Source organism: Actinia tenebrosa, unplaced genomic scaffold (assembly GCF_029948245.1).
Source record: "Actinia tenebrosa isolate PJP-AT-01 unplaced genomic scaffold, QUT_ActTen_1.0 PGA_scaffold4__44_contigs__length_22323623, whole genome shotgun sequence".
In the NCBI taxonomy this organism is placed as follows: domain Eukaryota; kingdom Metazoa; phylum Cnidaria; class Anthozoa; order Actiniaria; family Actiniidae; genus Actinia; species Actinia tenebrosa.
Genome location: NW_028292581.1, coordinates 1,366,899 through 1,379,628, shown reverse-complemented (window position 1 = coordinate 1,379,628; position 12,730 = coordinate 1,366,899). Strand labels below are relative to the sequence as shown.

The following is a 12,730-nucleotide window of genomic DNA, read 5'->3' as shown; positions in this document are numbered from 1 at the left end:
TAGTCAAATCTCGAGTCCCTTCAAAGACGTTTAGATGTTATCTCCTATGTTTTGTGGCTTCCATTCATCAATTGTATGAGTTAGCAATATTTTATTGATGGAAGCCATCTCACACTTTTGGAGAATGTTAAGTTGGAAAAAATGTGTGACATAGCAGTGAAACATTTGACTCAATGCCATATTTTTGTGGGCCCGTGGTTGAAGCCTAAACTGTGGTTGAACCCTAAACTGTTCGGCATAAACCAGATGTGTCCCACACCTATTCCCATCTTTTCATTAAGTTATGGAATTGACAATATGCCCAGTATTGATAAAGCCCAGGGGCCGGTTGTACAAAGGGTGGATAGCACTATCCAATGTACAAATGCTTATCCAGTGGATAAGTCAATGCTGTTATGCAATACATTTATCCACTGGACAATATTTCTCTCTCGCACAGTGCTATTCACCTGTCGTACAACCACGCCGAGGATCACTACTTAACCAATGACTGACTAGGGACAGATTTATCCAGGTTAATTCTGAATGTGTGTGTCATGGTCATGGTCATGGCACGGCACCTCCATATACCTTGAGGTTTAACATGTATTGTGTTGCATCAGTTTCATACCTGCACTGTCACTGTTGGCTGAAGGTTTGTAACTTTCACGGCAAGAATATTGACAAGATGGTCATGAGTTATTCGGGCTATGAGAGAAGCAATTTCTTGTTCAATTCTCATCACCTAGGAATCAAAATATGATGGCCATTTACATTGTATAATCACAGAAAGAAATCACAGGAATGAGAAAAATGGTTCATTAAGCTCATAAAAAATCTTCAGGACAAAGCTCCAATATCACACTACTCCTATTCCATCCAACAATCGCATGCACTACTAGATTGTTACTGTCTTCCTTCTTCTGAAAAGTGAACAAATTTACTCACTTGTTTCATGAGTTTCCCAACAGTATCTTGACCACCAGTACTGTCAGCCCAGTGAAGACTTTTAACAGCAGTTTTAGCTGGTGCAGTTGAATGGCAGACCAGTTTCCATTCTTTCATTGTTACAAGATCCCCAGTCGATGTATCCAGTCCACTAAACACCAAACACCCACTGGATTCCTGACCTAGAACATCAAGACATCATTAGTCTGCTTATATCTATTCCTAACAATGCGATAGGTTGATTCAACTGATTACTTCGTCGAGTATGTGCAGTAAGAAATAAAGGCTCTGGATATGAGATTGCAAATGAAGAGTACGAGAATCATTCTTTGAGCAGAAATGTGGTATGAAAATGGTAGAAATTCTTTGATAGAGTAAATGTATGACATTGAACCATCGTGATTCCTGACATAATCTGAGCCAATTACAGCACATGAAATAATTATTTAGCCAATGAAAATGCACCAGCATGGTGCCGTCATGGACACGGCATCATACCATGAGCTTTTTTTGTAAGTCATATCAAATTCACTCTATCTATTAACTAACCTACGCATTTCCCTAAATGCACCAAATGCTCTCCCTTATTCACAAACATCACTGTTTGACTTCCAGAGTAACTGCGAATCTCAGAGCTTTCAGAGCTGTTTCTTCGTCTTTTCCAAGAGCTATTGCTCGGGGCTGGAGTTTCAAACTTGCTAGACTGATTTGCAGTACGCCTTGCAGTCAAAGTTGAATCTTTACTGGGACTCATGGTCTCTCCGTCCCTGGTTTTGATACTCTGTGATAGTGCCTCTTCTTTATCACGATTACTCTACGAAAAATATAAATTCATTAATGACTGCATGTACAATGTCATTAGAGACCAGCTTTGGTGTCCTGTGTTTAAGCAAGATTCAAATAATAGAAACCACATTACCAGTAAACTTGATCTTTTCTTTCTGCTTTCTTTCATCATCTCCTCTCTTCTTAGTAGTTCCTCTTCAATTTGTCTTGCCTGCAAAAAAAGTTTGTTTTGGGTTTCAAATGTCAATCAAATTGCTTGGAAGTCTAAATTGTTTGAAAATCTAATAGTACAGTATGTGAGACTTTTACTATACCTGTACTCAGACATCGCTCTAAAAGAAGGACTTTTGGATGATCAAGGTTTGCATTTCTTCATATTATTGATGTCAAATGGGAACTTGAAATTTAGGACATTGGGCAGAAGTTTTGTTCCCTTTCCCTCCCCTCGCATTGATTATAGACCAGGTTAGTTGATATTCAGTGTCAACAAGGGTGGTTTACCAACATGAAGGGGTTGTACAAAAAAGTCTTACATTAATTAATTGTTCATTCATTCTTTCACTGATTCATTCATTCACTTATCCGTTCAACCATTAAACCATTCATTTATTCATTCATTTAATGATTTATTCTCTACTCCATGCTTTCAATTATTCACTCATTTATTCATTTATTCATTGATCAATGTGAAGGTTGTTATGTCTTGAAAGGTTTTTAATGAACGCTCATGAAGAATAGGTTTTACAAGAATGACAAACTGTCCCTAAAAGTCCTCAAAGCAAATGGTCTGACGTCACAGATAAAGTCCCGTATGTGACAACCAGAAGTGGCTGTTCCTAGGCAGGTTCTAGTCTAATATATAACAGAGATGAGGTTGGAAATTAATTTTTCCGAATTTAATTCCAAGGGTCTTTCGCCCGGAATAACCTCGTTCCCAAGCACTATAACTTATCTATATTTCTATATCTTAATATATAACAAAGGTAATTAGTAGATAATGCACATACCTCTTCAGCACTAACAAGTTTATCAGCTTCTTCTTGTTCCTGTAGTTTTTGTAGCTTTTTAGCCTTGACACGCTCTTCTTCTTTCTTCTTGTTGGTCATCATTTCATCATAGAAAGACAAGCGCGGCTTGTTGTGGGAGTGTAGGAATGTTTGCACAAGATGTGCCAAGTGATGAGCCATAACCTAAAGAATGAAAAAATATCACAGTAAACCTCTAGCAATATTCCAGCCCCTATGCTAACCTGCTTAGTAATAACCTCTTCATATATTCTAATATATAGTACATACCTCTCCAACAAGTTCTGCTGCTTCACATTCTAGCTGTGTCTTCAAACCTTGAAGATCCTCATTTGAAAGCCCAACAGCTTTTTGAAGTGAAATTATTGGACTCCTAAATTTTATTAGAATTATAATAAGAGAAATTGGTTTGAACCCAGAATTATTATCATAATATGGTTATAAAACGTACTTTAAAAAACAATTACTGGTAACTGTCAAACTGTCAATTACTTTTGAATATCTAATTCATCTTTTTTTCTATGGAAAAAATGCTCTGGGCTGATCTACATCAGGGCAATTATAAGCTAACACCCAGTTGGATTTAAAACTAATTAAGTATTAGTTTAATTACAGATCAAACCCTGAAACAACTACTTGGCTTATCAAAGCCAAAGGAAAGCTTAACTACAGATTGAAATGGAATTCAGCTTGATAGGTTATGTAGAGAGGGGAAAACTGAAGAAAAATTCTTGAATTGAGAGAGAGGCCCAACAAATTCTACTCACAAGTGATAACAAGTAAAGAATCAAACCTTAGAGGAGAGAGGCAAATGCAACTACCCTTTTTGGTTCATTACCATGGATCACTAATGTATCTTAATTACTGGACAGACATTACCATGGATCACTAGCGTATCTTACTGGACAGACATTACCATGGATCACTAGTGTATCTTACTGCACAGACATTACCATGGATCACTGGCGTATCTTACTGGACAGACATTACCATGGATCACAAGTGTATCTTACTGGACAGACATTACCATGGATCACGCTAGCTAGCTAGTGTATCTTACTGAACAGACATTACCATGGATCACTAGTGTATCTTACTGGACAGACATTACCATGGATCACTAGTATATCTTACTGGACAGACATTACCATGGATCACTAGTGTATCTTACTGGACAGACATTACCATGGATCACTAATGTATCTTACTGGACAGACATTACCATGGATCACTAGTGTATCTTACTGGACAGACATTACCATGGATCACTAGTGTATCTTACTGGACAGACATTACCATGGATCACTAGTATATCTTACTGGACAGACATTACCATGGATCACAAGTGTATCTTACTGGACAGACATTACCATGGATCACTAGTGTATCTTACTGGACAGACATTACCATGGATCACTAGTGTATCTTACTGGACAGACATTACCATGGATTACTAGTGTATCTTACTGGACAGACATTACCATGGATCACTAGTGTATCTTACTGGACAGACATTACCATGGATCACTAGTATATCTTACTGGACAGACATTACCATGGATCACAAGTGTATCTTACTGGACAGACATTACCATGGATCACTAGTGTATCTTACTGGACAGACATTACCATGGATCACTAGTGTATCTTACTGGACAGACATTACCATGGATTACTAGTGTATCTTACTGGACAGACATTACCATGGATCACTGGCGTATCTTACTGCACAGACATTACCATGGATCACTAGTGTATCTTACTGGACAGACATTACCATGGATCACTAGTATATCTTACTGGACAGACATTGCCATGGATCACTAGTGTATCTTACTGGACAGACATTACCATGGATCACTAGTGTATCTTACTGGACAGACATTACCATGGATCACTAGTATATCTTACTGGACAGACATTGCCATGGATCACTAGTGTATCTTACTGGACAGACATCACCATGGATCACTAGTATATCTTACTGGACAGACATTACCATGGATCACTAGTATATCTTACTGGACAGACATTACCATGGATCACTAGTGTATCTTACTGGACAGACATTACCATGGATCACTAGTGTATCTTACTGGACAGACATTACCATTGATCACTAGTGTATCTTACTGGACAGACATTACCATGGATCACTAGTGTATCTTACTGGACAGACATTACCATGGATCACTAGTGTATCTTACTGGACAGGCATTACCATTGATCACTAGCATATCTTACTGGACAGGCATTACCATGGATCACTAGTGTATCTTACTGGACAGACATTACCATGGATCACTAGTATATCATACTTACTGGTTCGGGTAATTTGGTGTATATTCAATAACCAGTTCTACTTTAGCATGTACCCCTTTCTCATGTATACTTTGTAGTGGCGTCAACTTCAATGCAATTTTTGGTAGATCATCAGGCTAAATTAGGAAAAAATTACAGGTTTCAAAGTTCTCATAGATGTGATTCAGATTTATATCCTACAAAAGTGTTGTTTGATATCCACAATGAACAATATTTTCAAGCAATGTATACCTACTTTAAACACTAGGCAACATAACGCTCCCAAATGATATATACCCAAAATAATTGTAATTTATTATTTTACATTAATGTAAAAATTTCAATAAGAGGTTTACAATGCGTAGTTCCAGAAATTATCCATACCCCCCCCCCCCCCCCATGGAGGATTTTTTGTGACCCCAACCCCATCACGGAAATTCCAAAATTTTCTTTTATACGAACTTTGTAATTTTGCTCTTTCTCTTTCTCAAAAACAAAAGGCCATCTTAGTTTTCAAGGCCCTACATGGTACCACTCCTGAAAACCTTAGCTCTAAATTTGTATTCACGAGGGATACCACTTGCTATTCATTACGAGACTCCGCCAACAAACTGAACATCCCTCTTCTGCGCACAAATTATCTCAAAAACACATTTACCTACAGTGGTGCACAATAGACCGATCCAAGGTTAATGGTCGCCATCTTGCCGGGGGTGCAAAGGCATTGGGGCGAGCACGCAGCCAAACACACATACAACAATAGAAATCATATACGGCCATCAATTCTTGCTCTTTTATCTTCGAATATTTCGCTAGTTTTCTACATTATATAGCCTTTAAAAAGTCCACCACTTCATCCAAAAGATATCATTTATTATATTGGATGGTTTTTATGTTGTAGTCAATATGCCGAGACAGGCAGAAGAAAAGCTAGAATACGAAGACTTCGTGAACTGGACTGTCAACTCGCTTAAGGATTTTCTAGCACTTCGTGGATTGAAACAAACAGGCAAAAAAGCTGAGCTTGTGGCAAGAGCATTCGGTGCCTACGAACTTAAAGCACCAAAGAAGTTTTCTCAAGAAGAAATTAACAAGAAACTAAAAGAAGAGTACCAGCAAAGACTTGCGAAACGCCACATTAACATTGACCCAAACACGCTACAAACCGAAGCATGGAACGATGATGTTCAAAAATGGCCACAAATTGATGATGGCATGCTTTTCAGCTATATCCTACGAGTGAAAGCAGTTGATGTGGAGTATATCGGTAAATACAAGGACCAGAAAGCATACTCTTACTGGCTTAGCTGATTTGTAGACACTGTTTACCATGCTGTTCATAACAACTTTATGTTTTTAAGAGGAAATGTATCGCCATCACAAAGACTCAATGAAGATCCACATCAAGTGTGGATTTGCACCGAGGGACCAAAAGATAGGGCCAAGATCTTGACCTCATGGTGCACATGCATTGCTGGGACTGGTGAGGCATGTAACCATGTGATTGCCTTACTTTATAAAGTAAACTATGCCTTAAAAAAGGACTACATATCACCCTCATACACCAGCATTCCTCAAGGATGGAATAGGGGAACAAAGAAAGAGGTCACCCCAACCCAGATTAGAAATCTCAACTTCATAAAGCATAAGAAAACACGAAAGGACAATAACAGAGATCCTGAAATGGAACAAGAGCTAAGGAAGCACTTTGACCCAAGGAAACCAAATGAAAGAGTGCTTACTGACGAGAGAGTGTCTGATTTGCTCAGCACAATCAAGGAGTGTGAGCCATCATCTTGTGTCCTGAGTTCTATAGAACATGCCAGGGATGATGGTCTCCCTCAGCCTCTTAAGGAGAGAGCTGCAGCTTTTATATATTTCAATGATATGAAAAATAAAAGCTGCGAAGAAGTAGCCCCTTCATTTCTAGAATATTGCCAAATGTCAAGGGATCAAGTGAAAAGGATTGAAGTTGAGACTAGAGGGCAAAGCTGCAACCAAGAATGGTTCAAACAAAGAGAAGGGTGAATCACTGCCTCAACCTTCCATCAACACCATACTAAAATGGAGACTATTCTTCGATCACATAGAAAGAACAAAGGGACATATACTCCTCTAGTGTTCAACATTTTGAACAAGAGTGATGACATTTCACATTTACCCCAAATTAAATGGGGAAATGACCACGAGAAAGATGCTATTAAAGCGTTTATGTCTGATGTTGCATCCCAACATGCAAATGGAATGAATGGATTCAAACAATGTGGCTTATTTATAAAGCCTGATTATCCATTCCTTGCTGCCTCTCCAGATGGAATGTTTATTTGTGATTGTTGTAATCCAGCTATACTTGAGGTCAAATGTCCATTCTCAGTGAAAGATGAGGACATCAATCTAGAGGCCACCTACAAACGCATAGATTTTCTAGAAGAAATGGGCAGACCCAGGCTAAAGCAATCTCACAAGTATTATACTCAGATGCAAGCACAGATGTGGGTTACTGGCACTGACCATGGTTTTTTTATTGTGTGGACTAAGGGACATAAGCCAATGTATGAGAGGGTGGAGTTGGACAGAGAATTTTGTAACATTGTAGTAAATGACATTACTCTGTTCTACAAGACGTATGTTTTGCCCTGCCTGTTAGGGTATAGAGATATATACAAGTGTCCAAAGTGTGACAGCATTATACTAGAGCCTCCTGAGATCAACAATGCAGAAGTTGAAAACAGCATTTGTTGTGACCACTGTAATACTTGGTGACACCTTCCCTGTGCTGGTCTCTCAGAGGAAGTTGCAGATTCAATGGAATCATGGGTCTGCTATAGCTGTCTGGTTGATATTGCAGATATTGACAGTGCATCCGACAGTGACAGTGATTTCAACAATGTACCTACAGATAGCAATTCTAAGTGACATTGAAGAGGATTTGGCAGGATTTGGAATACCATCAACTAGTGGTTTGCATGTTGTTGACACTGTAAATCTATGCAGTGTATGTTTACTACAAAGTGTTCCTGTGGGTCGGGAACACATTTGTACAATTTGTAAGAAAGCTGTCCATGCATGGTGCAGTAATCATGAAAACATTACGAGCTCAGCAGACTTAGTATGCCAACACTGCAACCCATGAAATAGGACAAAAACACAGATATGTATGCTGAAAGTGTATTTATTTCATATCTTTGAATATAAATAATATTGATAATCTTTTGTGCTGTAAATATGTAAATATTCATTACCATTAACTGGAACATTTCTATGATTTATATAATATTATTGTATAATTTGTGTAATTGTCATTTCAAGTTATTTTGCATGTATATTGTGGTAATCACTTCAAACCAATTCATCAATTTTGGTCTGCCTTAGTGATCAGATGTACTTGCATGAAATGCTTCTATAACATAACAAATAGATAATAATATTTGAATGCATACAAATGTGAATTTGAAATTTAAACATCTGTACATATTCTATTGTTCTATTCCTATTGTTGGGAATACGAATTCCTTAGGGCTTGTATGAATTGACCCTTAAATTTGTTTTGTTCTACTAAGTAAGATTTAGAGAGGAGTTTTCTCTGTACTCTTGTTACAGTTAAATTATACCACATTTGGGGTATTATACAATACAGTGATAGAGCAATCTTTTTTGCTTAGTCCACTCATTTCAAACAGTAACAATGAATGATGGGTACTTGTATTGTGACATTAGGAGCACAATGGAATTCAATATTGTCTATCTTAATTTACTAGAGTAAAGACATATGAACCATGATTAAATGGACGTTATTCATATCAAGTCTTCTAATTGCTTGAAGTTACATCTAATTTCATGGGTGCAGTGTATTTACTCTATATTCAAAATCAACACTAGAGGGCTTTTCATCAGACTTTGAAACAATTACTTATAGTGAATGCAATGGACTTAGGTTCTACTAGTGTCTATTATAGTACCTATTAGCCTTAAAGTAATCGTTTCATAGTTCAATGAAAATCACTCTATCAAATGAATGTTAGTTACTCACAAAGCACGGGAAGTAAATTGCACAAAGCACAGCATACTCTAACAATATCATCTACTAGAGGTAGTAAGGTTATTGGTAGTTCATGTTTCAAAATACGGAATAGTTTAACTCGACCAATAGCTTGCTCAACATAAATTCTAACATTGGCAATGTTTGATGTCTTCTTGACATCAGATGGTAGCATCTGCATAGAGGCAGCGCAACTTGGTGGTATGCATAATGTTGCCATGGACATCATCAGGTCTTCTTTGATTTTGAAACCTCGGTCGGCCATCACTTCATCATAAGGCTCAATGAGGTTCAAAAAGCCACAACCCCTGACAATAAAAGCATCTGATGCCCTCCCTCCATAGCTTGGGGATACATACATGTATGAAATAGCACCTGTAGGGGTGATGGCTACCAATACTTTACATGTGTAGTGATGCTTGTATTCACTCCACAGTGCAGCAGCGAGGCTTAAACCACTAGTGGTCTCTGTAAAACACTCGAAACAATCTATAATGCATCTCACTTTAGGATAAAGTTTCTTGAAGCATGATGGCAGTGTGTTCTTGACTTATTGTTTGCTTGGCCATATAATCAAGACTGACAGCTCTTTTGACATCAGTTTGACCCAAGTTATAAAAACACTGCTGACCATAGTTGAGGAAACCATAAATCTAAATGCCAAGTCTTCATTAATGAGGCCCAATTTAAGTTTCATCAATGTTAACAGAAATTCTTGCTGTAAGTCTAGCTTGCGTCCTGGGCCTGGGCGACCTTTTGTTACTAGACCAGGAGCTTTCTTCGGCGCTTCCTTCGCAGTTTGTTTTGGCCCGCGCCAGTACTGCATATTTTGCGCTCTAGGCAATAAATATTCAAAAATACATTTGAATGCTTTGGTAGACGGTAGACCAGTAAAATTTAATGTTTTAACGTCTGCTTCCCTGGTTATTTGTTCGAAGCGCATTGGAACTTGAAAATCAAAATCATCTTCGTCCCTTGAATCACACTCGTGGTCAGTTGTCACCTCACTTGTCACTTCCTTTTCAGAATTTTTGCTCTCTAAACGCTCTCTAGTTTTGCGTTTTTTGGGCAATTGAGCCTTCAAAAAATCACTGAGGGTAATAAATAATGTTGGATAATCTGGTGTTCTCTTGCCCTCGGGAAAATGGTTTGAACAGACAAATGTCCCTTGCGCTCCCGGCTTTGGATCGAAGTCATCACCCCTTTGGCGATTTTTTTTCGCCACAATGCGGCTAATTGCGGTGTTCTTGGCCACTTATGGAACTTCAGGACTTTAACATGCGATCTTACAGTCCAAAGATTGGGAAACCGCTTGTCATTATCACAATAACCAACGCAACAGCGAGCATGTTTTGGCATAATGATGCGTCGATGTGTCCGCCATGCGTTGGCCGCGCGCTCGCCCCAATGATTTTGCACCCCCGGCAAGATGGCGTCCATTAACCTTGGATCGGTCTATTATGGAATAGTCTGCCAAATAACTTAAGGCAGGCAGAGTCTCTCAAAGAATTTCATCGACTATTGGAAACCTATTATGTATAGTAAAGCACGGCATTCATGGAAAGCAGGTTTTTTATTTTAATTTATTATATTAGATTAAACTTAGTATAGATTAGTTGATTATTTTAGGTCCGTGTAACACTCCACAAAGAGCTTTTCAATTTAGTTGGCGTGAATTGGACATATGAAATTTGCCTGATTTTTGAATTTTCATTTTTTATGATCATGTCAAAATTCGAATATTTTCTCATCAATGTCAATTTTCAATTTTCGAATTCAAAAATTAAAAATTAAAATAAATATTTGAAATGACTTTTCGAAATTTTGATTTTGTACTCTGAAAACGAACTTTGGAAAAATATCCTGTAGACAGGGGGAGGTGAAGATTAGGCGGACTGAGGGTAGGTGGGTCCACTTCCGCTTTCATCATCGTACAAATTGGTCGAAAATTCTTCCATGGTTTTCTCTCAAGGTTTACATGTTGTTATAACACCCTCCTTGGTGCCTCCCCTCCCTCTATGGTTTTTATTATTGTCGTTGTTAGTGGACCCATCTACTATACTATACTACCTAGGCCACTTTGGAAGACAAGTATGGAGCGTGAGAACGCGATAACCTCATTGGCTAATGCTGTTATCAGTTCATCTCCGTCTAGCTTTACTGTTATCTGATTGGTGATTTTTGATTTTTCCTACCGTAGTCGTGCCGATGAATACCTCTCAAAGAACAGAAGACTTGTAGATTCCTTTCAGAACATCCTCGTTGTAATCCATAATTCTCGGTTAAAAACACCCCAACTTCACGAAGCGTATATCCAAAATCTTCTATAAGATGTTTGATTTCGTGTTCATAAGGATCTAAAACACTTCTGTTTGACGCCATGTCGTTCATTCAAATCAACACAAGTAACAATACTTCAATCTCGCGCCTTTTTTTACAAAGTGGAAGCCGGGATGATACGATTACGAACTAGAAACCTCGTGCCGTAACAGTGCAGTCAGTAGGTGGGTTCTTGGTGCCTCCCCTCCCTCTATGTTTTTTATTATTGTTGTTGTTGTTAGTGGACCCACCTACCCTCAGTCCGCCTAATCTTCACCCCCCCTGTCTACAGGATATTTTTCCAAAGTTCGTTTTCAGAGGACAAAATCAAAATTTCGAAAAGTCATTTCAAATATATATTTTGATTTTTCATTTTTGAATTCGAAAATTGAAAATTGACATTGATGAGATAATTTTCGAATTTTGACATGATCGTAAAAAATGAAAAGTTCAAAAATCAGTCAAATTTCATATGTCCAATTCACGCCAACTAAATTGAAAAGCTCTTTGTGGAGTGTTACACGGACCTACACGGACCATTTTAAACATTTTGTAAATCCTGATGATTACACCATGGTAAAATAAAGTGGGGATGGGAGGGTACGGATAATTTCTGGAACTACACAATATGACATGTATAAATGGATACATGTATGTGGCAACGTTTCATATAAAGATTGGGTTGCCTATGTATTTCGTAGTTTATTAATTGCCGTAAGTTGATAAATAGCCCCATAACCTGATGTACATGATATAGTGTGATAAATCTTAAAACCATAAGCTTTAATACATAGTATTGAAGATCAATAGAAGCCTAAGCTTTTATACAACTTGAAAGTATATATTTGTACAAGTGTACCTTTTCTCGGATATCTTGAAAATCGTCCATATAAATAGCTTGAAGTGCTTCAAGTTCGTTATCTCGTCTCTCAGCCAAGCTTTCTTTATCGGCAGCCATGTTGTGCGATGGTCAACTGGTCACTAGCAACAGTTGTTTACGTTGTTTACACGACAAAACAAGTCTGTGTTTCGATATTTACACTCGAAATTAAACTCGACGGCTACTCCAAAAATAATTTTAAAGCAAGCAAAAACAACACGATATTATTTACGACTACATCTTGAAGCCTTTCCTTAGGAATTTTACGTCCTTTCCAGGTTTAAAATGATCGACAAAACGAAAGAAAGGAAAGATAGTAGTTGCGTGGCGTCCGCCATCATGCATTTTTAAAGCCAGAGAAGGACTGGAAATGAATAATATCTATCACTACATCTGATTGGTTTAGTTATTGACCAATAATATATGAAGATTGAAGTCAAAGCACAGGGATCC

At 37.9% G+C, this 12,730-nt stretch overlaps 1 protein-coding gene and 1 pseudogene across 1 annotated transcript in view; one reads left to right on the top strand and one right to left on the bottom strand.

The window, feature by feature from the left end:
* LOC116288636 (eIF-2-alpha kinase GCN2) overlaps nucleotides 1–12,614 on the bottom strand; it is a 29,400-nt gene extending 16,786 nt beyond the window's left edge. Inside the window, exons 1-8 of the mRNA XM_031695460.2 lie at nucleotides 12,257–12,614; nucleotides 5,061–5,176; nucleotides 3,009–3,111; nucleotides 2,721–2,903; nucleotides 1,847–1,924; nucleotides 1,477–1,741; nucleotides 928–1,109; nucleotides 611–724 (exon numbers count right to left, since the gene is read on the bottom strand). Coding sequence (XP_031551320.1) covers nucleotides 611–724; nucleotides 928–1,109; nucleotides 1,477–1,741; nucleotides 1,847–1,924; nucleotides 2,721–2,903; nucleotides 3,009–3,111; nucleotides 5,061–5,176; nucleotides 12,257–12,355 — 1,140 coding nt within the window. The 5' untranslated portion in view covers nucleotides 12,356–12,614. The remainder of the gene's footprint in view (nucleotides 1–610; nucleotides 725–927; nucleotides 1,110–1,476; nucleotides 1,742–1,846; nucleotides 1,925–2,720; nucleotides 2,904–3,008; nucleotides 3,112–5,060; nucleotides 5,177–12,256) is intronic.
* On the top strand, nucleotides 5,946–8,172 carry LOC148906845 (uncharacterized; annotated as a pseudogene).
* Nucleotides 12,615–12,730: the final 116 nt, after the last annotated feature.